This window comes from Panthera leo, chromosome C1, assembly GCF_018350215.1.
Source record: "Panthera leo isolate Ple1 chromosome C1, P.leo_Ple1_pat1.1, whole genome shotgun sequence".
Classification (NCBI taxonomy): domain Eukaryota; kingdom Metazoa; phylum Chordata; class Mammalia; order Carnivora; family Felidae; genus Panthera; species Panthera leo.
Genome location: NC_056686.1, coordinates 44,037,352 through 44,065,213, shown reverse-complemented (window position 1 = coordinate 44,065,213; position 27,862 = coordinate 44,037,352). Strand labels below are relative to the sequence as shown.

At 50.7% G+C, this 27,862-nt stretch overlaps 1 protein-coding gene across 1 annotated transcript; it reads right to left on the bottom strand.

Annotated features, from left to right (window-relative positions):
- Positions 1 to 1,664: 1,664 nt before the first annotated feature.
- LEXM (lymphocyte expansion molecule) lies at positions 1,665 to 27,862 on the bottom strand. Its single transcript, XM_042953148.1, has 10 exons — positions 27,713 to 27,862; positions 26,636 to 26,723; positions 26,011 to 26,175; positions 25,770 to 25,892; positions 21,010 to 21,141; positions 20,712 to 20,855; positions 18,942 to 19,103; positions 17,794 to 17,919; positions 15,551 to 15,684; positions 1,665 to 2,692 (listed from the first exon to the last, which is right to left on the bottom strand). The coding sequence occupies exons 1-10, from the start codon at positions 27,760 to 27,762 to the stop codon at positions 2,620 to 2,622; spliced, it is 1,197 nt and encodes a 398-aa protein (XP_042809082.1). The 5' UTR covers positions 27,763 to 27,862; the 3' UTR covers positions 1,665 to 2,619.

Below are 27,862 nucleotides of genomic sequence, written 5' to 3'. Positions count from 1 at the left end.
GTTCAGCGTTCCCACGTCCCCCTCACCCAGCTTCCCCTAACATTAACATCTACATAACCACAGAATTATCAAAACCAAGAAATTGACTTAAAGTGTACAATTTGGTTAGGCTTGATATTTGGATATAGCACAGTTGTTTATTCATTCATCTCTTGATGGACATTTAGGCTCCTTCCAGTTCGGGGCGCCCACAGATAAAGTGGCCAGGAGTGTCACAGTCTCTGTATGGACTTTTGGTCTCATTTCTCTTGGGTAAATACGCAGGACTGGATTATATGGTAGGTGTATGGTTAGCTTTTTGCCAAATTGTTTTCCAAAGGCATTGTATGACTTTGCATTTTCCACCAGCAGTGTATGAGAGTTCCAGTTGTCCCACATCCTCACCAACACTGGGTATGGTCAGTCTTTTTTAATTTTACCTTTTTTAATACGTGGGTAATAGTATCTCATTGTGGCTTTAATTTGCATTTCCTTAATGACTAATATATATATATATATATATATATATATATATATATATATTCCAAATATAAGTCCTTTATCAGATCTATGATTTGCAAATGTTTTCTCCCAGCCTATGGCTTGTGTTTCCATTATCTTAATAGTGTCTTTGAAAAAACAAAAATTTTTTAATTTTAATTAGGTCCAATTTCACAATTTAACAATTTATTCATACCATACCAAAGTATCCTCTATAGAATAACAGTTAAATTTGCATCTAAGAAATTTCTGCCTAACCCAAAGTCCAGAGATTTTCTTCCTATGCTTTCTTCTAGAAGTTTCATTAGTTGAGGTTTTACATTTAGGGTTTTGATTTGTTTTGAGTTAATTTTTGTATATGATTTGAGTCATTGATCACAGTTTATTTTTTGCATATTGATAATCAACAGTTTCCAGCACCACCTGTTGAGATCATTCTTTTTCCACTGAGTTGTCTTTGCACCTTTGTTGAAAGTCAGTTGTCCATTGGTGTGTGGGGCTGTTTCTACATTCTCTGTTCTGTTCCTTTCATCTGTCTATCTTGACACCAATTTCACACTATGGAATAGGGTAATGTTATTCCCCCAGATTTGTTCCTCTTTTTCAAAGTTGTTTTGGCTATTTTACGTCTTTTGTATTTCCATATGTTTTAGGATCAGTTTGTCAATTTAAAAACAATTACCGGGATTTTGATTGATATTGCATTGAATCTACAGATCAACTTGGGAGGAACTGATATCTTAGCAATATTGAGTCTTTTGATCCATGAACATGGTATAGCTCTCCTTTATTTAAGTCTTCTTTAATTTCTCTTGGCAGTATTTTATAGTTTTCAGTGTAAACATATGTATGTTTTTTCTCACATTTATACCTAAATATTTCATAGTTTTGAGACCATTATAAATGGCATTTTAGCTTTTCAATTGTTGGTAACCACTAACATATAGAAATATTTGCTTTTGGGGCACCTGGGTGGCTCAGTCGGTTGAGCGTCTTGCTTCAGCTCAGGTCATGATCTCACAGTTTGTGGGTTCGAGCCCTGCTTCGGGCTCTGTGCTGACAGCTTAGAGCCTGGAGCCTGCTTCGAATTCTGTGTCTCCCTCTCTCTCTGCTCCTCCCCCTCTTCATGCTCTGTCTCTCTCTCTCCTTCAAAAATAAAAACATTTAAATTTAAAAGAGAAATATTTGGTTTTGATATGTTGATTTTATTTCCTGAAAACTTGCAAAGCTGACTTATTAGATCTCGTCCACATGTATTTTGGCTTATCAAAATACTCATAGTATTTTTTTTCACATAGGCAACATGTCCGTGCATAAAGACAGTTTTACTTCTTCTAAAACAGTCATTTTGATTTAAATGAGAAAGTAACTGCTTTTTATAATATACTCACTCTGAAGAGTGGAGTTTTGTGGCTGAGGCAGTGGTGTCCCAGCCTCCTTTTTTTCTAGGGACAACACGCTCCTGCCATCCTACACAATCTCTCACTGACACAAAACAGTGAGGGAAGAAGATGACATTGTGAACAGCCCCACAGATCCATCTTTAGGCTAGACTGGTGTGCTCACAAGGCTGAACTCTAAGGGTGAAATCGATTGTTCCCAATGGCTGCACCTTGCCTGGAGGCCAGCAGCCTCCTCATACGTAGCATTAGGCCCTGCTGAGCTTCCAGAAGCATCCTGGGATGGAGATGGAGAGCACCAGAAGGGGGCCTAGAGCTGTCTTATGACATATACTACACTTTTCCACCTCTTTTTGGATTTTAATAATCAGGGAGTCAAGCAATTTGACTTTAGAAGAGGTTCCAAGAGTGTCAACCACATTCCACCCCATTAGTCCATCTGCTGTCTGGCTCCCATGTTCATGTCACTGGCTAGTTTGAATTCTCAGCATAACTGATCTTTCATAGCAAAAAGTATCTGGCCCCAGCTGTCCCAGCAGACCATGTGACCTCCAGGTAGATGTCTCCAGCAAAAGCATTCCCATTATATCCTTCCCCTCCAGGCATTCCCATGTGTCCTTTCTCCAAGACCCGCCCCCCCCCCCCAACCCAGATTCCCACTCCTATCCTCCCATCCCCAAATTTGTCTTCAGGCTTTTTGGGCCCTCTGGTCATCACAGGATGTCCTTCATATGCAGCTTTAAGGAGTAGGATCTGAATTGTAATCCACTGTTGGAGGGCACTTCCCCTTAGTAAAAGGTGTGATCCTTTCCCTTTAAAAAGACAGAAAGAGAAAATGAAACTTGTCCCTTGGAAGGAAGTGAGCCCCCATCCTTGGGAGGGGCACCCATGGGGGATGAAAAGGTACCTGTCGCTTGTGCTTCCCAAGGGATCCTATGTTGGGTAGGAGAACAAAATTGATGACTTCTAGTAACAAAACAACCTGGTTTTAAGAACCAATTTGGTGCATCAAAGCCCTCAAGTTGGTCTGTAAGAACTCCAAATATGAAATCCTAGCATTTGAAAGGTCATCTAACCCACCCCTGAGAGGGAGAGGGAGAGGGAGACTGAGGGCCAGAGGGAGGAGAGAACTTTCTTGAGGTTACACTGGTGGCCAGAGTCAGGGCCAGAATTCCAGCCCAGAGCCCCTGACTTCAGTCCAGTGACCCTTGCATTGTTCTGATTCTTTCCTCTGAAGGGAACCCCTGAAGACTCTAGTTCATGGAACTCTAGTTCCACTCCCAGAGCCATTTGGAAGATGACATTTCAATAAGAACACTTTGTGTCTCAAACAGCATCTATCAGCCCTTATGTTACACACATTTATGTGTTTATTCTCTTTCATACCAACATGTAAACTTAACAAGGGTGGGACTTTCATTTTTCTTTTTTAAGTTTATTTATTTATTTTCAGAAAAAGAGAGAGAGAGGGCACGCAAGCAGGGGAGGGACACAGAGAGAGAGGGAGAATCCCAAGCAGGCTCTATGCTGTCAGCACAGAGCCCGATGCAGGGCTCGATCTCACAAACCATGAGATCGTGACCTGAGCCAAAATCAAGAGTCAGATGCTTAACTGACTGAGCCACCCAGGAGCTCCAGGGCTTTGATTTCTTTGCGGATACTTCCCCTGTGCTTAGACTGTTACCTGGTGCTCGATAGGTGCTCCACAAATATCTGTCAAAGGAAGAAAGGTGGGAGGGAGGGCTCACCAGGGTAAAAGAGGTCTTTACTTTCATCTGGTGTGTCTTCACTCCTCCCCATCCCACGGCCTCTGGCCTGGCTCAGAGCCTCAGCTCTTCCCTGACCATTAAGACAGGCTTCTTGTCTCTACCTGCTTCCCACTGCCCCACCCCACGATGCCACAGAACACATCTTTAAAACACAAGGGCTGCTTGGGCTCACGCTCTCTCTCTCTCTCTCTCAAAGATAAATAACCATTAAAAATTTTATTTTAAACACAAGACCTACTTCCCATTAAAACCCTTCTGAGTGTCTGGGAGAAAATATTTGCAAACCACACATCTGAAAACAGATGGGTGCTTAGAATATATAAAGAACTCTCGAAACTTAATAGAAGAAAGCAGGCCACCCTTTTTTTTTTTTTAATGTGCCAAAGAAGAGATACGGAGGAGGCAAAGCCAAGCCCCACCCCCAGATTACACCTTCCAAGTGGCCCTTTCCAAAGACCTCCTCCGAGGAAAGCTTACTGGTGACCTGAATTATAGGTATTTGTCTGCAAAAAGGCCAAATTCCTACATGAAGAGGCTGCAATCCTGTTGTAGTTGTTTATCTTGCTTCATCACCTGCCAGAGCCTCTCCTGGGCCCTGCCCTCCAATCACTCAGCCACCTCCAAACAGGCCAGGCTTATTCACCCCACCGCACCCATGCTGGCAGCCTGGGAAGCCCTCTGTCTCTGCACCACCTTCCCAGGCAGACTGGCTCCTCCCTCTGCACACCACACTCCCACAGCATCTGGCTGAGCCCTCTGTCATGTACCTGATTCCAGATCAATCCCTCCCTCCCTGCCCCGTTTGCCTTTCTGAGCAAAAACCACTGGCCCCTAGCAAACACGTAATTGGCTCATCAATCGCTATGACTTCCCCGCCTCCTGCCCTCCTCCTAGGTCGATCTTTTTTTGCGCTAGGGTGACCACCCCTCCAGCCTGTACTGTGGGTTTCACCACCTCACAACTGAATCACCGGCTTCTACCTGGCCCATCAGCCCCGAGATATGCTCAAGCCTCTATCCTTACCCACCCCTGCCAAAAATAAAGGAAGATAGAGGAAAAGAAGGGAGAAAGGAAAAGTAAAAATATGGCCTCCTCTCCTCTCTGCCTTCCTTTGGAGCTGAAGGCCCTATCTTGCTCTGGTGCCATAGGGTCTCTATGGCAGTCACCAGACTTCCGTGTCGCACAGTAAATGTGTAGTTTGGCCTCCTGAGTCCCCTCTTCCAGGCCAAACTCCTAAATCTCCCACCAAAGCGGCATATACAAAGGCCCAGGAGGTCAAAGAAAACTGATCGGGGGAGGGTAGGTGGAGTGAGAACAGAGAGACAAGCCACATTGAAGATTTCCTCTGCCTTAGCCTTCCCAGTCTCGAAGAGCCAGGTCCTGGCCTCATCCTCCAGGAGGTCCTGGCCTCATCCTCCAGGAGACCATGGGGGAAAGAGTGAAGAAAGCATTCTGGATGGAGAGACAGAAGTCCTGGGTCCCACTTGCCCTGATTCTCCTTCCCTGCTGCCCTGTGACCGTAGAAAGGGGTGAGTGCCTTCCACACGAAGCTGGGAGCCATTCTGGGGCAGAACTGCTGTCTGGCTCTCTTCTGCAATGTTCCAGCAGTCGGGATGTGCCTGGCACGGGGCAGCTGCTCAGTGAACCTTTGAAGACTGTGCACACGTGTGCTCTTGACGGGCAGCGACTTTTCAGGAAACTGCTCTCTCTCCAAATTCCAGTTGTCTCAATTGGAAAACACTGAGACTAATATCTACCTTTTAAAGTCATGGTATACAATAAATGGCCACAAAATCACTTTGTACCTTATAAATATGCTTCAAGAATATAAGAATTAATTGTCACCATTATTGCAAAGAACGGATATTTTATTATTTCCATTTTAAGTGTCTGGATAAGGAATATGACTTTCGTTTAAAATGCTAAAATGGGAGGGCACCTGGGTGGCTCAGTCGGTTAAGCGTCTGACTTCAGCTCGAGTCATGATCTCACAGTTCATGAGTTCAAGCCCCACGTCGGGCTGTGGGCTGGAGGGCTCGAAGCCTGGAGTCAACTACATGCCCCTCCCCCACTCATGCTCTGTGTGTGTGTGTGTGTGTGTGTGTGTGTGTCTTAAAAAAAATGAATAAACATTAAAAAAGCTCTTAATTAAAAATAAATAAAAATAAGAAAAGTAAAATGTTAAAAAGGTAATATGCAGGTTGAAGCATTCAGGAGGAAGTAGCGTCTCGAGGTCTGCTATTTACCTGAAATGTATGACGTTATAAGATGATTAACAGATCAAAAGAAGGATGGATCGGTACCAAGAGATGTCATAAAGCAAGAGTAAAACATTAATGACATCATCTAAGTGGTGGATATATGGGTGTACACAGTAAAAATCCTTTCAATGTTTTCGTATGTTTGAATTTTTTCCTAATAAACAAATGTCAGGCAAAAAAGCTTAGAAGGAAAAATCAACTTCTGCCAAACCAAACTGGCAGTTTCCCACATGTTCCGTTCATGGAGTCATCCAGACGTGACTCTTTCACCAGGGAATGCACTGACTCATCCCTGAACACGTACTCATCGAGCTCCCTCTACACATGCCAGTGAGACACTAGAGGTCCAGACAGAAGTTGTGTCCAGTAGGGACCACAGCCCGCGGCATAAATAATTACAACAAGGAGAAAAGTGCCTCGACCTGGGGATCCCAAGAGATTGAGAATAAAGAGACACTCTCTGGAAAAATCAGGAAAGGCTTCGAGTTTATGTAGAGCCGTGGAGGATAAATAGGAGTTTTCCAGACAGGAACTGGCGGGAGGAGGTCCCAAGAGCAGGTCACAGTGTGGCCAAGGCCTGGAGAGTGGTGCAAAGTGTGGCCTGACTAGGGCACAGAGTGCTCGCGTCCACACAGCCAGAGGGTGGGTCAGATGACACGAGAGCTGGCTGCGGGGCTCCTGGTTGGCTCAGTCAGTACAGTGGGTGACTCTTGACCTCAGGGTGGTGAGTTGAAGCCCCACATTGGGTGTGGAGCCTAAGAAAGAAAGAAAGAAAGAAAGAAAGAAAGAAAGAAAGAAAGAAAGAAAGAAAGAGCAGGGGAGGAAGGAACATTAAAATCAGACAGATGTTAAAAAAAAAAAAAGACGTGGTTGTAAGAGCCAGAAAGGTGGCTAGATGCAAAATAATGTTCCACTGGTCGGTCAAGCATCCTTATGAAACACCTACTGCCTACATAGCTCTAAAGAATGAAAACCAAAAGGCTACCTTTCCCACAAAGGAGGTAAATCCCAGGCTGCCTGGCTGGAAGCCCAGAACCCTGTGGTTTGGTGGGAGGAAGCAGGTAAGGCTAGGGAGTGAGGGTGAAACAGATTAGCTGTCACTAAGCATCCTAAAGAGACTTCACAACTCTCCCAAACTTGCCCTTCCTGGTCTGGCTGGCACATGCTTTGAGGACCTATCGTGTTTGCCTCCAAAACCTGATGCCTCCAGGCCTCACCTATTCCTGTATAAGATGGGGAAGGCGGCACTGACATTGATCCTTTGCCTTCTATGGCAGGCACAGTCTGTGGACTTCGTGGGCGTTTCCACCCACTGGCACACAGGATTATGACAAGCCGCAGGCGGGGATTAACAAGAGGGCATCAGCACTGAATGGTGGGGAGCCAGCGAGAGCGTCCCCACCCGCCCAGTTTCCATTCGTCTTCATTAATTCTTGACTCCTGCTTTATTTTTATGTTTTCATTTTTTTTTTTTAACTTCTAGGGTCCAATGATTGCTTCTTTTGGTTTCGATCTTTCTTGGTTAATATTAAAACCAAAGGTAGAAATTTTACTCCAACTGGTGTTTTTTAAATTTTTGTTTATTTTGAGAGAGAGTGAGAGTGAGCCAGGGAGGGGTAGAGGGAGAGAGAGAGAGAGAGAGAGAGAGAGAGAGAATCCCAAGCAGGTTCTGCACTGTCAGCACAGAGCCTGATGCATGGCTTGAACCTACGAACCGTGAGATCATGACCTGAGCTGAAATCAAGAGTCCGATGCTTAACCGACTGAGCCACCCAAGCGCCCCACTCCAACTGGTGTTTTGACAACATTACATAGATTTCAATATAGAGTTTGTTGTGAATAATTTCTAACGAGCATATAATTTCCAACGTGACTTTCTCTTAGACCCAAGAGCTATTTAGAAGAGTGTTTCCTAATTCCAAGTACTTGGTTTTGGGGACTATCCTTTTATTGTTAACGTTTTGTCTTATTGAGCCATGTTTAGAAACCGTGACCCCAAATTTTCTATGTAGGATGTTTTAAATTTAGACATTTTTTAATGAGGCTTTCTTAGAGAATCAACTTTTTTTTTAAGTTTACTTATTTATTTTGAGAGAGAGAGGGTGCATGCAAGCAGGGGAGGAGCAGAGTGAGAGACAGAGAGAGAGAGAGGGAGAATCCCAAGCAGGGTGCAGAGTCCAAACTGTGAGATCATGACCTGAGCTGAAATCAAGAGTCAGATGGTTAACTGACTGAGCCACCCAAGCGCCCCAAGGATCAACTTTTATAAATCTTCCACGAGTAACTCAAAACAACGTGGAGTAAAATACACCTATTCAAATCCTCCAAATAATTATTTATATAGACTTACTGTCAGATTCTCAAACAAGTCTATTCATGATTGTGGGAGCTCGTCACTGTCATTTTGGGTGTAAACATTCAAAGTTATTATCACTTCTTTATGGATTTTATTGTTTATCGTGATTACTCACCTTTGTCCCATTTCACATGTCTGCCTTGAATTCTACTTTGCTTCGCATTGGTATTGCCACTTTTGTTGTTGGTGGTGGCCGTGGTGGTTACATTTATCTGGCATATCATAGGCAGATATATTCCTATATATTCCATATTATGTCTTCCCCTTTCTAGACCTCTCCATGCTAATCCATCTTTCATTTGATTGGAGTATACCCCCCAGTAATATTTTAAGAAAAGATACATTTGGTATACATCCTGAATCCTTAGGCGTCTCTATTTGCCTTGCACGTGAATGACCGTTTGGCTAGACAGAGAATTCTACAAACACTGTTTTCTAGCCACGTTTCAGAAGAGAAGCCCCCAACATGTCTGTTTGTCCTTTATTTAAGTTGTAGGTTATTGGTCTCTTCAGAGATGAAACTTACAAGATTTTTATTTTTACCTTTGAAACTCAGAAATTTCACCACGCTTTAAGCGAACGGAACGCCTACATTAATTTTTCTCCCTTCTGAAATCCCACGAAAACAAGAGTTAAGGAATAAAAATTGAAAAGTATATTACTCGCGGGGACCAAAGGAAGAGGCAGCAGTAAAGAAACAAATATTTTGGAAGTTAAAACGCAGGTGGAAGAACGGCAACTAACTTGGCAGACCCAAGAGAGCTAAAACGTAAGCCAGTAGGAGATAAATTCAGGAATTCTCTCACTCCAGAGACTGAAGAATTAGCAGCACCTGGTCCTTCTGGAATAGGAACAAAGGTGGGGCCAGAAACAAGGCTACTGATTGAGAGTCCGCGTAGGATGCTTCCCTCCCCACTCTCTGCAGCCAGATGAGTGTCCTTCATGGATGAAGATCGGGGAATTTATTCTCTGGAGACAGAGGGGCTCTCTATACAAGATGCCACCAGGCACAGATGAGATCACGAGTACTATCCTTACAACAGAATCAAGTGGAAGTTGGACCACTAAATATCGAGACCTCAAGGCTCTTCCACTTAGAGCCCTGCCAGCCAGGCTTTGATCCTCCAGAAGAGTTTTTTTCCCAGCCAAGGTAAAAGACAAAAGATCTAACAACCCTGACACCGAAGTTCCCCCAGTGAAAATCCGCAGCTTGGTCAGCCTATGGAGAAGTCCATAATTAACAAGTGCCCCAGAGCCTTCAGTAGGATTTTCGGTTAGATACGAATGCACAGCCAAGAAATACCAGACATTTCAGAAAAATCTCTGGTATGGAATCTGATGCCAAAACAAACATACAGGAAAATAAAAGGATTTGATAAAACGAGACGGTATCAGGCAAACTGTCTTAATCAATAATACCTTCAAAGTATGAGCAAACATGGTGTCCATGAAATAAGAGAATAGTGTTGCTAAAAGGAACATTTTAGAAATCAAAAAAGAATGGTTAGAAATTAAAATAGGAAATTAGAAAATGAAAAACTCGGTGAGTGAATGAGAGACTATTGCTGCTGTATGGAACCAAGCATGGAGCAGACTTTTTAAATGAATCAGTGAAAGAGCTTATAGGGGCACCTGGGTGGCTCAGTTGGTTAAGCACCCAACTTCAGCTCAGGTCATGAGCTTGCCTTTCATGAGTTCAAGCCCCACATTGGGTTCTGTGCTGACAGCCAGCACAGAGCCTGAAGCCTGCTTCAGATCCTGGGTCTCCCCTCTTCTCTGGCCCTCCCCCTGCTCTCTCTCTCTCTCTCAAAAATAAATAAACATTTAAAAAAAGTGGGACGCCTGGGTGGCTCAGTCGGTTGAGTGTCCAACCTCGGCTCGGGTCATGATCTCATGGTTCGTTGAGTTCAAGCCCTGAGCCCCACTCTCAGTGCAGAGCCTACTTCGAATTCTCTGTCCCTTTCTCTCTCTGCCCCTCCCCTGATTGTTCTCTCTCTCTCTCTCTCTCTCTCTCTCTCTCTCTCTCTTTCTCCTCTCTCTCTCTGTCAAAAAGAAAAAAAGAGCGAGCTTATAAGGGAATCCTTTTTCCCACCTTATGACCTACCTACTGTGCCATGACACAATCTTCCTGACGCAAGAAAGAGCCCCAACGGGTCAGGTTTACATGGACAATGTCAGACCAGAGCCCTAGGCAAAATCGTGCACAGTCTCACAATTAAACACCCACAGGGACCTGCTGGTTGGCTTCCATTCTGTAGCATTCATTGGCCTTAATTGAGCCTGACCATGTTCCTGTAGGGTATAAACCATTACCCTTTTACGGATGGGAAAACTGAGGTCTGGAAAACAAAGAGTGACTCTTGGCGGGAGGTGGGTCTACATGGAGAACCTATCATTTGTGTAGTCTGTCTCAAGAGCATTTGTCTTCTATTTGCCTTTTTTTTTCCTGATTATAAAAATGTTACCTGCTTATTTTGAAAAACCTAAACATCTCAGAAATAAAACAGACAAAGTGAAAAAGACCCTGGTAACCCTCCACAGGTAACCACGAGCAACAGGATGGTGCCTAGTTCTCCAGACTGTGTTGTCTACGCATTTGGAAATATATTTTTAATAGGATGATTATTCTCCTATTTGTTTTAATTTAATTTTATTTTTTCAATATATGAAATTTATTGTCAAATTGGTTTCCATACAACACCCAGTGCTCATCCCAAAAGGTGCCCTCCTCAATGCCCATCACCCACCCTCCCCTCCCTCCCAACCCCCATCGATTATTCTCCGATTTTTAATATTCACATATATTTACGCTTCCAGATGAAGTTTAAAATAAATATATCCAGTTCTCCTTAACAGCCCCCCCAAATTTAAGAATGAGATCCTTTCCTTTCTCTCAATTATGTTTTCTATTAATTGTGGCTGCAGTATCAGAGGAAACTCTTTGTCTTTACAGTTTTGTTTTTTAGTTTTTTTAATGTTTATTTTTGAGAGAGAGACTGCACGTGAGTGGGGGAGGGGCGAAGAGAGAGGGAGACACAGAATCCGAAGCAGGCATCAGGCTCTGAGCTGTCAGCACAGAGCCCCATGCAGGGCTCCAACTCAAGAACCATGAGATCATGACATGAGCTGAAGTTGGGACGCTCAACAGACTGAGCCACCCAGGCACCCTGCATCTTTACAGTTTTAAAATGAACTCTGTTGGGGGCACCTGGGTGGCTCAGTGGGTTGAGCGCCTAACTCTTGCTCTCAGTTCAGGTCATGATCTCACTGTTGGTGAGACTGAGCCCCGTGTCAGCCTCCAAGCTGACAGCTCAGAGCCTGCTTGGGATTCTCTCTCTCTGCTCCTCCTCTGCTCATGCTCTCTCTGTCAAGATAAATAAAATAAACTTAAAAAGGGGCACTTGGGTGGCTTGGTCGGTTGGGCGTCCGACTTCGGCTCAGGTCATGATCTCACGGTCCGTGAGTTCAAGCCCCGCGTCAGGCTCTGTGCTGACAGCTCAGAGCCTGGAGCCTGCTTCCGATTCTGTGTCTCCCTCTCTCTCTGACCCTCCCCCATTCATGCTCTGTCTCTCTCTGTCTCAAAAATAAATAAACGTTAAAAAATTTTTTTTTTAAATAAATAAATAAACTTAAAAAAATAAAATAAAATAAACTCCCTTGGACTATTTTAGGTAAATGCACTATAAATTGTGATAATTTGCCCTTCCTTACCAATATTTATATTTATTATTTGTTTTTCTTGTCTTACTGCATTTGCTGGAACCTCTACAACAACGCTGAAGAGGGCCAGGGTCTTGTTCTTGACTTCATGAGAAGCCTTCATGTTGGCCTCTTCTTTAAAAGCCCCCACCCTCCCTCAGGACTCAAATGCCCTCCTTTTTCTCCCCCATCCCTGTCAAATTTCCTTCGAAATAGAGGCTTTTCCTTAGGTTTTTGACAGCAGGGGGTGAGTTAAACTACTGTAGTTCCTTTTCCTGGATGATGTGCCTTCCAAGCCTCTGCAAAGGACTTGCCCCTTCTATAACTAAAATGCAGAATTCTGCAAAGGCAGAGCAACTGCTATGAGACAAGGAACTTGCCTCAGCGTCCACAGACACGCATCCTCTCCTTCAGTCCTCAGTGCACACTCCGCAAGGTGGATTGTTTAGTGCACTCTCATTGTTCAAAGGAAGGTCTGTCTCCAAGTAACTTGTCCCAGGTCACACAGCTAAGTGGCAGACAGAATTCGAAGCCAGATCACAAGGGAAATCCTACAACCTCACAGACCTGAGCGTTGGACGTGATTACAGGGGTCAAGGGGAAGTTTGGACACAAGGGGAAGGCCAATGTTCAGGGGAGAAAGTCTAACGGGGATGGGACATCCTTCCCTTCCCTGTAGGCCTGTACTGAGCAAACAGTATGTAGAATGGGGCTTTGCTGACAGGGTGGCCGGAGAGGAGTGTCAAGAACCAGCCCATGGCGTTCTTCCTAGAACCTTCAAATCCTCACGTGGGCATTGGTATAAGGGAGGGGCCCTGCCCTGGGAACAAAGACTGGCTGTAAGTCCCAGCTCTATCACTCACCTGCTGTGTGACCTTGGGAAAGTTGCTCCCCTCTCTGGTCCTGGTTGAACACCTATAAAATACCCAACCACCTTGACTAGAAAGAGGAAGAAAATGCTTTTGCACAAAGTGTTCCATTTGACTTTCTAATTTATTTTTATTTTTGTAAGTTCATTTATTTTGAGGGACAGAGAGAAACTCAGCATGAGTTGAGGAGGGGCAGAGAGAAAGGGAGAGAGGGAGAAAATCCCAAGCAGGCTCCACACTGTCAGTGCAGAGCCCGATGCGGGGCTTGAACCCCCAAATCATGAGATCATGACCTGAGCCGAAATCAAGAGTCAGATACTCAACCTACTGAGCCACCCAGGCGCCCCTAAAGTGTTCCATTTGATTTTCAATTAAGCAAAGCAGATGAATCCATGCATTTATCTCTACTCTCTCTACTCTCTTCTGCAATTTGCTAAAAGGACTATACAGAATTTTTCTTAAAAATAGACAAACAAGAAAGGGAGAGGTTGATATCAGGGGACAAGGGGTATAACGTGTTTTTCTGGGACCCAGGAATTGGAGGCAGGAGTATCTCAAAAAGCAGGCGCAGGTCTGATGGCTGAAAACAGAGGGAATGTTAGATACACACACACACACACACACACACACACATTACTCCTCGCCCACCAGGCACAGCGGAAGATGGGCAGAGAGGCACCCTGGTCAGAATAGAGGGAGTAGGTGGAAATCCATACACTGTCTGAGATTCCCCTGCCTCCTCCGCCTAAACACAAGCAACCGCATTCACCCACTGCAGGATGCAGGATGCTTTTCCAGAGAAGCTGAATGGTCCCACAGAAAACACTTACAACCATGACATTGAGGGTCCTCCAACAGAACGACTAGACCTCCATCCAATCACTCCCCGTGAAGCCACCAACTGACAAGCCCCACCCACACTCACAGCAGTGTTCAGTGCTTTCCTCTTAAATGTGAGCAAGACAAGTAAAAGAAGGCACTTGGAAGAAGCACGGTCAGGCCGGGAGCAAAAGGAAACCAAAGGTAAACTGTCATTGTTACTTTGATTAAAGAACATACTGCGTAGGAGACACTGAACTGGGTGCTAGGGGAAGGAAGCGGGGAAGGGAAGGGAAGGGAAAGGAAGGGATCCACACAACACTCAGGAACTCTTTTTTTTTTTTTTTTTGAGAGAGAGAGAGAGAGAGAGAGAAGGTGCAAGTGAGCAAGGGGCAGAGAGAGAGACAGAGGAGAGAGAAAGAGAGAGAAGCAGGGCTTACCCGAAGTGGAACCGGAGTTCACGAACCACGGGATCATGACCTGAGCCGAAGCCAGATAGCTTAGTTGAGCCCCCCAGGCACCCCATACTCAGGAACTCATGCAAACTAAAAAAGATTGAGCCAAAATTTCAAAAGGCAACAGTAGGGTTCAAAGATAAGGACAAGGAAATTTTACCAAAGAGGAGGATGGAAAAAGCAGAGACAGAAAATGAGAAAAAAAAAAAAAAAACACAAAAAAAGCATGACAAAAACAGAGCATCACACCAGGATATCTCCCCTTCCTAAGAGAGGAAATTCCCAAAGACACAAATGCAAGTGATTTTCCCCAGATAATTGTCCCAGATGGAAAGAACCCGGTAGGTACCCAAAACTATGGGTGAAAATAGACTCACATTAGGACAATTTAAGACTAAATTTCACCATGAAGTTTCAGCACACAAAGGACAAAGGGAAGATCCTCAAAGCTTCCAGAGAGGCAGGTGCAGATTGCATGCAAAAGGCAGAAAACCAGAACGGCACAGGAATTCTCAACCATGCCTGAAGCTCAAAGACGACTGAGCAAAGTCTTCAACATTCCGAGGGCAAACTGTTCCCAACCTAAAATCTTATCTCCAGCCAAACTGGTGATCAGTTGGGCAGGTAGGAAGCAAGATTTTTTTTCAGGCATGTGGTCTATCAGAAATGTTACCGCTCATCCCCTTTTCTTAAAAAGCCCCCTCCCCGCCCCCCGCCCGACACAAACCAAGAGCATAAATCAAGGAGGCAGACACGACAGGACTATGTTGATTAAAAATAAGCATTTAAAAGTCGGTCTTCCCTGAGCAATCGGGTCCTCGTGCCCTCACCGGGTTTTCCAACAACAAAATAATCTAGAGTGCGTGTTTGTTCACCTTTTGACGTTTCTGAAAACGAGATCACGCTGCAACCGATGGCCTCTTAGGTCAATAAATAAGGCAGCAGCTAGCATTCGTGCACTGCTTTACAGTTAGCCGTGGCACTTTGTGCACCGTTTTCCTTCGGCTTCACAACGGCTTCCGCAAACCAGTTTTACCAAGCCCGTCGTGAACACCAAGAAACTGAGATTCCGTGTGGTGAAGCCACCCAAGGCAGCGCCTAGCTGGTGTGGGTTGTGAGTGTGGGAGTTAGCATTGAGTCCCTTTTCCTCACCAGGAGCGTTAGAGTGTCTCATCTGGGGCTTCATAGCCCTCCGCTCATCTGACAGTTGAGGGAACCAAGGCTCAGAGAGGTTAAGGGATGCGCCCCGCCTCACACAGCCCGGCAGTCAGGCAGGGTCAGGATCTGAACTCTCTCCACTGCCTCGCTGTTTGGCTGGCAGCAGGGGCAGCAGCTGTGTTCCCATGGGAAGCAAGCACAAGGTGGGGGGCAGGGGAGGAGGGCATCCCAGCCCACCCCAGAGTAAGCCCTTCCCCCTCCGCGGGAGCTCTAGGGGCACTCACTGCATGACCCTGTCCCAGGCCGGGTCAGAGGGGTAGCGCTTGGATCCACCCAGGTACAGGGACCGATACCGCTGCCGTTGGTCCTTCGTCTCCATCAGCCAAGTGTTGAGGTAGCGGCCCACACCTACGGGGTTCTGCAGCAGGGAGAGGGATGGCGGGACATGTGAACTCGGGCCTCCCGGCTCTCCCCACGCTGCTCCCCACTCCATCTGTTAGGGGTTGAACTGCGTCTTCCAAAGGGACATGTAGAAGTCCAACCCCTGGGACCTCGGCGGGTGACCTTATCTGGAAACGGCTGCTGATGTCATTGGTAAGGATGAGGTCCCCACGTGAGTAGGGTGGGCCCTTAACCCAATGAGACTGGTGTCCTTCTAGAAGAGACCCACAGGAAAAGACAGCCCTGTGGCAGTGACGTCAATGACAGCGGTGGAAGGGAGTGACGCATTCACATGCCCAGGAACTCCAAAAACTGCCGGCCAGCACCGGAAACTAGAAAGAGGCCAGGAAGGATTCTCCCCTGCAGGTTTCAGAGGGAACGGCCCTGCCGGCACCTGGACTTTGGACCTCCGGCCTCCAGAACCGTTTCAGGATAAACTGCTGTTGTTTGAAGCCGCCTGGTTGTTGGCGCGGCCGTGGGAAGCTAACACACCATCCCACACAGAAACCTATGTCCTAGATACGAGAGGCGGCAACAGAGAGGTTCCAAGAGGAGGAGAGGAAAGGTAACCTGCCCAGAGGTGAGCAGTGAGGGCAGGAGAATGGCTGGTCAGGAACCTGGTCAGTTCCAATGGCTGGTCAGTTACCTGTGGCGTAACAGTGCCAAGGGTGGCTCGAGAGAGATGTCAGGAGCCACACACAGTGGGATGTGCAGCTGAACTTGCTGCCCACGTGGGAAAGGCCTGTCTCGAGGGGGAGCAAGCTCCCGGTAGTGGTCCTCCTGTCCCAGGGCAGGGCGAGCTCAAGCCCTGGGACCCAGACGGATGTCACCTCAGCTCCTCCCACTCTGCAGTGGCCAGCCCTGTGCTAGCAGCATCCGGCTCTTACCTAAACACCTTATTCGGGGTCCCCAAGTGAAGACCTCTCCCCTGCAGGAAGTACAGGCATGGGGTGAGAAAAAGCAGCTTGTGGAGGGCTGACCTGCAGGTTTCTCTGAGAATCGGGCAGGATGACAGGGCGTGGGCACAGTGGAGGCCAAGCCGTCACTCTGGGAGGTGAGCAGGTGGGGTGGAGGAGGGAGAGCTCAGGTGTGGGGGTGCGGGAGGAGGCGCAGGGGGAAGGCAGGTAAGTTACAAGCAGAACGTTCGTTCCCCCCGGGAAACCAGGAGACACTTAAAAATAAACAGCTGTTCAAAACCAGGCACAACTAACCCTCGCTACTGGAAGTCAAGACGGGGCCACCTGGTGGGGAGGGAGGTGTGTGTCAAGGGGGCTCCTGGGGCGCTGGAAATGCGCTCTTCAATGCTCTGGGGACTTGTTACAAGGACGAGCCCATTTTGTGACAATTCACAGGGCCGTCCGCTTAGGATTCCTGCACTTTACTGTATGCTTATCAGAACCTGAAAAAAATGTGCACTTGAAAAGGGAAGGGCAGGAGTAAGAAACAGAATGAGGTCAATATCCACTGCCATTTGTATAAATTAAGAAGGCCTGCACACAAAACCCAAGAACTTATTAGCCGTTTTACAAGAACGTTGAAAGCTCTATCACACACGTGGGGGATGGCTGCCTCGGGGGAGGGGGAGGGCGACAGAAGGGGTCCTTGCTCAGCCAAGGATGAGAAAGGGGCCAAGTCCGCTAGCTGCTCCCTGAGGCCCTAAGAGGGTGGAGGGAGCATCCCCCTGGGAAAATAAGAGCGTGAGCTGGCTCTGGGGTGACGTGGTTCTCAAAGTGTGGTCCCCAGACCAGCAGCGGCATCACCCGGGAACTTGTTAGAAATGCAAATACCCAGGCTCCCCTACAGGCTACCGAATCAGACTCAGACGCTCCGGCAGGGCGCCCAGCATTCTGTGCTTTGACAAGCCCTCCAAGGGGTTGCTCGTGCCCACTCAAGTCTGGAAGTCACTGCCTTAGAGAAATAAGATGGTAGGAATGGGTGTTTGTCCCTTGGGGAGAAAGAGGCGGGATCGGGCTCACGCAGAGCATCAGTTCCCAGGTGTGGGGGTGCGAGGGCTTGGTGCTGCCTATAGAGGCAGGAGAGGGTTCCCTGGCCATCACCTTTGAACCCCCACCCCAGACCTACTCACCCAGCTTCCCAGAATCGTCTGGTAGGCCTTTATGCCCATCCGCTTGGAAGACAGCAGGAACGGTGGCTGGTTGACGTGTTTGCATTCCTTCTTTGGAGGAAGCCACGAACCGGGACCAGACGTGGCCTAGGGGTTAGAAATGAAGGCTGAAAGCTGGAGGGGTCTGGCAGTGGTCAGCCTGGGACCAGGGCAGGTGAGGGCTCCCGACAGCCCACCCCAACCACCCGCAGCCCTGGGCCTTGAGCCAAAAACAGTGAGGGGGTTCCCCAGCCACCTTCCGACTCACCAGGAGCCCAGCCTCGGGGGGTGGAGGGGCCCTGTGGTGCCCTCATAACAGATGTCACCCACTCTAACCCCACCCCTCAGCCTGACACCTCTTTCCAGGTTCCCAAGGGCGCACAGGGTCTGGCAGGTCCACAGAGGCTTTTCCAACCTGGAAAGCGGAAGCCACACAGCCTTTGGAGCTAAACGAGCTGGCTTCCTTCTCACACTTGCTGGGGGAGCCTGGGCACATCCCTTCCCATCTCTGGGCCTCAGTTTCCTCTTGTGAAATGCAAACGATAACTCCTACTTTGGGGTGCTGGCAGGTGCCTGGCCCACAGCAGGCATTCAGGAAATGTTAGCACCCTGTTTCGTTCATCCAGACCCCACTCCTCCCCAAGTCCCTAGCAGTTCTCCGGGGGGGGGGGGGGCAGGCCCTGCGTGTGGGAGGCAGGAGCCTATCCGGGTCACTGGCTGCCACACCCCAGAGAGGAGCCCACCATCCCCTCAGAGGGAGCAGGTATGCAGTCCTCTGTCAGGGTGGACCCCTTATTCACGCTGTGCCCTGCCCCGCATCTCCTTGGCCTCTCCCCAGGGGAGAGAGGAGCACTTGGCAGGTGCCAGGCTCCACCCTGCCAGCTCCAATCCTTAACCTCTGATTCTCAAGTCACCTGGTTATGCTCAGAGGACAAGCAAGCAAACTGAGCCTTGGAGAGTGGGAGGGACATACTCAGAGTGACAGGTGCGTGCACGACCAGGCAACCGGGTGGGTCCGACACCCCAGGCTGAGCTTTCCCCTCGAAGAGCCAGCCCCATCCCACGCCCGGCCCACGTGAGAGTCCCCTCCCCAGAGAAGAAGGCAGGCAGGCCATGGGGGGAACACTGACTAGTTTTCGGGGGCACTGGCTAAGGGTCGCCCAGTAAATCCTCTCCGTCGGGGTTTCCGGGTTGCGAGAAATTTTCGAAAAAACCCCACGCTTCTTATTGTGCCGCGAGTTAAGCTCTTCCACGAAGGTCGTAAAAGTCATCAGTTCCCTGGGCTTTTTTTTCTGAGAAACAGAAAAGAGAAAAAAAAACAAACAACAGAAGCGTCATGCCAGGAAAATCAGAGCCCTCTCTCTGGACCCTCCGCAGCAGAGAAAAGTGGGTGGTCACACCAGGAGGCACTACTCTCCACCCTGCCTCCCGCAGCCCTGGCCGTGGACTTGGCTGACGAGCCCTAGCCGTGGACTTGGCTGACGAGTCCCTGGCAACCTCACCTCCAAGCCACACCCACCGCTTAGCTTGGGGCTTTTGCCTATTCCCACTCATTTCAAGGGCATTTACTGCACGAGCACTGTTCTCAGCGGGAGCAACAGTCCCAATATTTAAACACCAGCGCGATGGGGGAACACAGAGGACTGTCAGGGCTGCGAAACTACTCTGCGCGATACCCAAACGGTGGATACGCTTGCCCAAACCTGTGGAAGACACAATACCCAGAGTGAAACCTAACGTGAACGTGGACTTTGGCTGATAATGACCTCGGTCTAGGTTCATCAATTGTACCAAATGTGCCCCTCTGGGGGTGGGATGTTGCCAGTGGGGGGGAGGCTGTGCATGGAGGGGGAACAGAGGGTGCACAGGAACTCTGTACATTCTGCTCAGTTTTGCTGTGAACCTAAAAATGAGCTTAAAGATAAAGTCTATTACTTTTTAGATAATAAAGAATATTATGTGGCCTGGGCACTGGGCCAATCAGAATGGGAGTTGGCTGTAGGGCCTGTGGAGGGTCCCAAGGTCCCTGCTATGCTGGGCAGGACCACTTCAGTGGCTGGTCATGGGAACGTCCGGAAGGCCCTGGAGAGAAGTCGGGTTGCAGGGTTCATTCCGCAGCTATATGACAATTGGCCCAAAGTATGTCAACATTTTACCTTCACCACCCCCATCCTAGGGCTTCTGAGCACTCACCACCTGCTGACACTTTATGTTGGTTTTATTTATGACTGTGTGTCCTTTTCCACTGGAGTATAAGTGCCACAGGGGCAGTCACCCCCGTGACTATTACCTGGCCCAAAAGTACACACCAGGTGAATGCACAGTGGAGGGAAAATGAACAGGTAATTAGACAAATAGTCAATTCCCATTGCTATGAACAGGAAGAAAGCAAAGCCCAGTGTGCTATGGGTCACACAACAGGAGCATGATGGGAAAAGGGGGGGGGGGGCGTCGAGTTAAAATTCTACCTCAGTTTCCCCAGCTTCCCAGCCTCTGGCTTGTTAGCTGCCACTAACAAAGCCAGCTGAGACGGGCCTGCGATGCCTGGGAAGTGCTTCCAAAATAACAGGGCGCCCAGACCCGTGCCATCAAGGTCCCTGCAGGCCTTGTGGCCAGTCTCCCACGCAGCCCGGAGGGTTGTGACCATCTGCTCCTCCTCTGCTGTGCATGCAGGCGAAGTCAGACAGACATGCTGGGGTTCAAATCCCAGCTCTGCTCCTTACCAGCTGTGTGGCTGGCCTCAGCTTCCTCATGGAACACAGGCCGTGAGGGTGAAGTGAGCAGCGTGTGGGAGGGCCCTGCAGCGCTTGGCACGCAGGGTGGCAGTGCTCCTGGGGATGATAAGCGAGGGCTGCCATCTGCAGGGGAACCCGTGCTCCGTGCCCCGTCTGGGTACATACCTGCACAGAGTAATGTCCATAAGGCTGGGGCTTGCTTCGGTCACCGGAGAAAGTGTCGTAGGGGCCGCGGGTGCCCATGGATCGTGCCAGGTAGGTCTCAATGCCACTTTTGAAGGAGTAGGTGCCTGGTGCCAGACCACTCCCCTAGAACAGAACCCAGCTGACAGTCCCACGGGAGAACTGCTGAAGCAGGCCCACCGCCTCCCGGGGTCTCAGTTCCCCATCTGCCCTGGGAGTCTCCCCCCTCCGCCAGGACTATGCAGGAAGGTGGGCAAGGCCTGGCCAGAGGAGGGGGTACCTGATGAGCCAAGAGGAGTGGCCTGCTGGTCATCCTGCACATGAGGACCTGAGAACGGTTCTGGGCTTTCTCCTCCAGCTTTGTGTACGGGTTACCCTTCACCCCATAATTTCCAGGGCCCGGATAGTAGTTCTGTGAGAGGTGGGGCGAGGGACACAAAGGTTATCAATCCCACTCCTTATGCTGAGTTTGTCTGAAGAAGAGAAGCCCTGGGAGGGGAACAGGATGTTCAGGGCCCTTGTGTGTTAACCGCCCCCCAACACACAACATGGTCAGTCTCAACACAGCTCCAGCACTGCTCAAACCTTCAGCTTCAAGTTCACACTCTTCTCCAGGGCCCCGGCGGCCTGTCCCACTTATTTCATGCTGCTCCCCGCCTACATCCCACACTCCAGCTGAACCGGGCTCCTTGCTGTATGCCAAACACAAGCCATCCTGCCGACCTCCGTGTCTTTGCTTGCTGGTGTTGTTACCACCACCCAAAATGCCCTCCCTGCCCTCTTTGCCTTGGAAAGTTCGAATTCTGCAAAGCCAGCTCAAATGCCATCTCTCCCGGGAATGAAGCCTTCCTTCCCTATCACCCCAGACAGTTGCTGGCTTTGGTGGTCTCAGAAATGCCAGCTGTCGCACCTGCTTTTGCATGAATGGGGTTCTCACTGTGCTCTGAACAGTGCTGTGGCCTGGAAGGATCTGGAGTCCTGGGTTTGAATCCTGGCTTTGCTGCTTCATAGCTGAGTGACCTTGGGCATACCACTTAGACCTTCTGAGTCTCGTTGTGCACATTTGTAACATGGAGATAGCAATAATTTTCTTCCAGGGTAATGAGGATGAAATTAAATGTCTCTAAAACTTCTTGCACAGTGCTCAGCCCCTAGTGGGCACCGACATGTAAGTCAGGGTGGGACGCCTATCTTGGGGGTCCGGAGAAGGAGGGGGGAGAGGCTGAGAACCGTGGCTAGAAATGAGCATCTGGGGGTTCCACTGCCAGGGTTGGAAGTATGGTCTCTGGAAGTGGAGTGAGTGGAGACACCCTGCAGTGTAGGTGGGTGGGTTGGTGGGGGGAGGTGGTCCTTGGATAGAGACCTGGAACAACGTTTGCTGCTGCCGTGCATCTTTTCGCCACACGAGGTCGCTGCGCTTCCACAGATGGCTCAGCCCTACCCACCTCCGCCAGGAACCAGCCCTGGGGAAGCAGCCCTACCCGGCAGGCTGGAGAAGGCAGGGAGTTCAACCCCGGGGGGGGGGGGGGGGGGGGGGGGGGGGGGGGGGGGAGTCAGCCAGGTATGGCATCAGATCTGTCCTGCCCTCAGAGGACAGCACTACATGTGTCCTTCTAGGGCTCAGGGTTTCCAGGTGCGTTCAGAAGACCCCCAAGGTAGGAAGCTGGGTGCCTGCACAGTGCGTTAGGTGCTTCAGAAGCCTCAACATTAGGCTCTGGAGGTGACTCAATGAGATCAAATCAGCACCATCTGCAACTAACAGATGGAGAAACAGAGTTTCAGAGATCAGACCTCGAGTCCAAGGTCCTACCTCTGGAAAGAAGCAGCCGCTAGGGTTCCAACTGCAAAATCCAGGCTCTTTTCTGAGCTGTTTCCCAGGGGCGGGAGGGCCATGAGCCTGGGTACACCTCACAAGTGACCTTAGAAGTGCCGGTTCCGACACAGTAGCCACTGTGAAGAAGGTGGGGAGGACCTTGAAGGCATTAGGAGGCATTCAGACCTGGTTCTGACACACGAGGGTCCTTCGGAAGACCATTCTGGCAATGGTAGGGGACCAGGAAATCGGTCAAGAGGCTGCTCCTGGGTGGAGAAGGGACAGTGGTCTGGGCCAGGGTGGAAGCAGTGGGGATGGAAGGAGGAGGACAGGAGGAGGACAGGAGGCAAAAGCACAGACCCTGGTGACTGTGGGGAAAAGGATCCGCTAGGTTTCTGACTCTGGCAGCTGGTGGTGCCATTGCTGGAGAAGAGTAGGGCTGGGGGAGATTCTGATGTGGGGGAGAGGGGGAGCAGGGTGGCAGCGAGAGGAGAAGAGCCATGAGGGAGGCTGGCAGAGGAACTCCAGAGCTGCAGACCTAGTGTCCCCAGAGCCAAGAGAGGGGACAGTGTGCTGAGGGAGGGGGTGGTGGCATCACCCAGTGCCAGAGGTGGACAGGATTCAGAAACCAGAGGAGGAAGCATTGCCTTTGCTGTGTTGGGGCTTGACAGCCCCATCCTTTCTGGGGAAAGATTCATGGGGCCTCCAAAGCAGGTACCCACAGCTTTGGCAATGACACTGGAGAAGGCCCCAGTGGAGGGGTCAGCACCCTACATAGGTAGCGTCTGTAGACCTGTGGGGGTGGCGGGACACCTAGAGGGACCAGAGGACAGAGGAGGCCAACAGGTTCCCAGCCCAGGTCTCACAGCAAGAAGACAGCTGAAAAAGCAGGCCTTGGACATGAGCTGCCCCGGGATTGCCTTCTGCACCCACTGGGGCAGTGGCACACCTTGAACTCACTGTCTAGCCCAGAGCCCAGGACAGTGGCTAGGAGAAATCCTGCAGGGCCTGATGGAGCAGCAATGGGAACAAAGTGCACGAAGAGCCAGCTGGAAGGAAGGGTCAGGCCATGAAACCTTCCTCCTGCTCAGCCAACACTCACAGATGCCCCGGTGCAGGGGGGCTGGGGACACAGGAAGGAAGCATCAGATTTGTTCCTCCGCCACCATCTGGGCTGGGTGCTATTAGACCCTGTCCTCCAGGGACAGTCAAGGAACAAAGTCCAAGGGAGCCAACCTATGTGTAAACCGCAGGGGTTATGTGTGCACCCCTTAGATTCAAATCCTGCTTGTGCCACTGGGAAGCTCTGCGACCTTGGGCAGTTACTTAACCTCTCTGTGCTCCAGTTTTCTCATCTGTAAAGTGAGATAATGCTAGTGCCTACCTCACGAGGTGAGGTGGCGGCGGGGGGTGGGGGGGGGGGGGGAGGGGGGGCGGGGTTGTGGTGAGGATTAAATGAATCAGTACACTCGAGTGCTCAGGACAGCACCTGGCACGTCGCAAGTGCGGTGCTAAGTGTCAGCTATTATTACTTTAGATTTGAAGGTAATGACTCAGTTTTAAATGCCTCCAGGCATCCCCTCTCCCTATACTGCAGTTAACAGCTTCTGCACCTAAAAATGCAAAAAGTAATCTCCAGGCTTCACTGTGGTTAAGGTGCAGAAGAAACGGCTGGGCTCTGGGGTTGGACACTGCCTGCTTCCCAGCTGTGCAGCTTGAGGCAAAATGCTCATCCTCTCTGAGCCTCCAGCGCCTCATCCGGAGTGGCTGTAAACAGGATGTTTGGGAACACCAAGGACTTAGTAGGCGCGCGTGCCCTGATTGAGTCCACAAATACTGACTGTGCGCCCACTGTGTGCCAGGCACTGCTAAGAACTGGGAATCCTGCAGTGAACCACCCTGGCAGATGTCCAGTGGGGAAGAAACACTAAACACAAGCACCATCAGGACTCCTGGGAAAGGGAGATGTCTGTCACCTAGTGGGGGTCAGGCAGGCTTCCCAGCTGACAGCTGAGGGCTGAGGAGGAGTCCCTTAGACCAAGGAGCAGCTGGGGGAGGGGGAGAGGGAGAAGAAGGGCATTTCCGGCAGAGGGAATGGCAGGAGGAAAGCCCCGGTTGAAAGAGTTTGGCCCATTTGAGGAGCTGGAAGAAAGACAAGAGCATCCGGCAGGGGAGAGCACCAGGGCAGGGAGGAGGGGCACTCCAACCACAGTGCTCACTCCAGATGGTCTGACTTCTGCCTTCTCCCTTGCTGAGCTTGAAACCCACTCGACGGGACGATCATCCCGACCCACCTGGATGCCACCCTACCCCTCACCGCCATCACCTCCCATCTGGATGCCTCGCCCCTCACCCCTACGAGCAGGGTGCTCCTCTGAAAACATAAATCAGGCCCTTCCCTTGTCAAAACCCTCCACTGTCCTCCCAGTGGAATCAATCCCAAAGCCCCCACCTTGCCGCCCAGTCCTGCCCTCCGGCCCTCACTCCTCTGCCATCTCTCCACCTTCCGCCTTCCGCCCTCACCCCCGGCCCCCCACCTCTAGCCACACTGGCCTCCTGCCTGCTGGCCCGGTTCAGAGCCTAAGCCTGCTGTTCCTGCCGCCTGGAACACTCTCCTGCAGCTACTGTGAGTTTCTGTTGCTCACCTCCTGCGCGTTTTGCTCAAATGTCACCTCCCCCCAGAGGTCTTCCCGGACCACCCCAGAAATTACACTTCCATCACTCTGTCCGTATCCCTTCCTTGTGTCATTTTTCCTCATGGCCCTGATCATAAGACGTGCTTCTCTGTACTGTCATTTCTTCCACTAGGGCACCAGCTCCAGGAGGTTAGGGGCTTGTCTTCCTCGCCGCTTGATCCCCAGGCCCGAGAACAGTGCATGGCACTTAGTGGGTGCTCACTCATCATTTGCTGGCTAGATGGATGAGTTTGTGGAGCACCCAATGTATGCTGGACTCTGTCCTGGGGACTCAGAGATGAACCAGACCCACCCCTGACAGCAGGGAGCTCCTCGGCTGGTGGGGGAGACAGACGCAGGAAATTTGACAGCCCCTGGGCTCGAGGCTGTGGTAGCAGAAAGCAGAGGGGTTTGGGGGACCCTGAGGAGAGCCTGGCCGAGCCTGGCAAGGAGGCGGTACAGGAGGGGTGCTTCCAACACCATCCGGGCTACATGCTCTGCAGCCAGAGCCGAGGGCGGGAGGGCTCGTCCCCAGTACACGAGGACACCTACCCCAACGAGGCCACGGAAGCGGGTCTCCCCCGAGCTGAGCAGCCCCCGAGTGCTGCACGGTTTCTCCTGCAGCTGTTCTAAGAAGTCTTTGAGGTTGTAGGAGCCGGGCCCCAGCTTCTCCTTCTGCCCCAAGAGAAGAAGGCAGAAGGTGACAACTTGAACCATGGGGACATCCACGCAGGAAGGAGTCTGGAGGAGGGCGGCACTCCGTCCAGGAGGAGTGCTGCCTGGGAGGACTCACCTGCAACCGCTTCTCTTTCATGATGGCCTCGTACTGGAAGTGGGGCAGCTGGGTCAGCCGGGTGGCTTCCTGGGTCCTGGCCCAGCCTGTGCCCACCTCCTTGCTGAGTTTCTTCTTGCTGAAGCAGGTCTCCTGGTAGCCATAGGTTCCAGGTCCTATGTGGGACTGAGTCAGAGCACAGTCATACCAGTCTACCCACAGAGTGAGTCCTCCTCACCGACTGGGGGAGTAGACAGGCAGGACCCGGCTATGCCCGCCGCCCACCCCCCCGCCCATCTCAAACCTGGCACTGAGGGGCGTGGCACTCGAGGTACAAACACAAACATCCTCTGTCATTGGTCCCCTTACACTTAGGGGTGGCACCTCCTTCGGAGCTCACAGCTCGTTGGCGCCAGAGAAGAAATGGCACCCGGGTCTCCCTCACCCCAACCCACGCTGTTCTCACGACAGCCCTGCATTTATCAACACATCTGAGGTCCCAGCTCTGAGCCAAGCTCTGTGCTCCAGATGGAGGGCTTGGAGAGGCGTCAGGCACGGCCCTGACACAGCTCAGCTTCTCCTCCTCCGTGGTGAGGGGCTTGGAGGGGCAGGGGGAGTGTCAGAGAAGCCGCGCGCGCAAATTCACCATTTGCACAGAATGAAGCCTGGAGTAGGGGGCCTCGGTGAAGGTGCTGAGTTTCTTCTGATTGGGGTAGACGGCGGAGACATCAAACCTAGGGAGGGGGGGTGTCCGGGTGGCTCAGTCGCTTAAACTTCCGACTCTTGATTTCCGCTCAGGTTATGATCTCACCGTGTGTGGGATAAAGCCCCGGGTCGGGCTCTGGGCTGAAAGCGTGGGGCCTGCTTGGAGTTTTCTCTCTGCCCCTCCCTCTCTCTCTCAAAATAAATAAAATAAACTTAAAAAAAAAAAAAACAACCCTAGGGAGGGACAGAGACCCCGAGAGAGGGAGGGACAGAGACCCCGAGAGAGAGCTCAAGGCCTGGCCCCCGGTCCTGGTATGGCCAGTTCTGGGGGCGCGGGGGGCTGTTGGCTTCCCAGAGGAGCTGGCAGGTGGAGCAGGAGCAGGACTGCGGCCACCGCGGGGTCTCCGGGCTTCCTGCTTCTCTCTCCACCCTTGCCTGGTCCCCTCCTTTCTGCTGGAAGCCTTTCCTCAAAAGCCACCTTATCGTCACAGCCCCCACCCCACCCTCCAGCACTGGCCGGCTCCCCCTCCCAGCTGGCTTCTTCTCCACAGCCCTTACCACTACCCAGCATTTTATATAGGTTTCTTTTTTGGTTTATGACCCACTCCAACCACCCCTCCCCACAAGAATGCGAACTCCTGAGTACAGAGTTTCGCTGTTTGTTTGCTGTTGTGTCCCCAGATGCTAGAGCTGTGCCTGGCACGGAGTAGGTGGCACATGGAAGCCACGTAGAGGTGTGAATGAAAGACACCTGGACTGAAATCCTGCCCACCACCCTTAACCTTGAGCGACCTCCTACCCGGCCGGGCCGCCTGGCCTCTCTGAGCCTGGCCCATAGGAAGTGTTCTTGGAACCCCTTCAAATCACTTGAAGTTGGTGAAAAAGAGCTCTGGGCAGAGAAGCGCGGCAGGTGGACGGGGGAGAGAAAGTCGCCCCCCACCCCCACCCCACGCTGCCAGTCTCTCCTCCTGTCCCTCCCTCCTCCCCCAGGCTCCAGCCGCGCCCCGAAGGGCCCCACCTGTGGCTCTGCACCCCGAAGGGTGCCCCGCTGAACCACTTGGTGCCCATGGCTCGGGCGCCCCCAGGCGAGGTGCTGGCCGGGACTCCCGCCGCGGGACCCCTCCCGCGGACGCTGGCGGCCACCGCTGCCGCGGCAACCCCGCCTTGT

Bases quoted from the DNA above. Each gene is read 5' to 3' on its own strand.
- LEXM (XM_042953148.1), bottom strand. From the start codon at position 27,762: ATGGGCACCAAGTGGTTCAGCGGGGCACCCTTCGGGGTGCAGAGCCAC. The intron at 26,176-26,635 runs GTGAATTTGCGC...GCTCTGACTCAG, and splicing joins GGCTTCATTCTGTGCAAATG to TCCCACATAGGACCTGGAAC. The intron at 21,142-25,769 runs GTAGGTGTCCTC...CACCTCTCACAG, and splicing joins GCTTCCGTGGCCTCGTTGGG to AACTACTATCCGGGCCCTGG.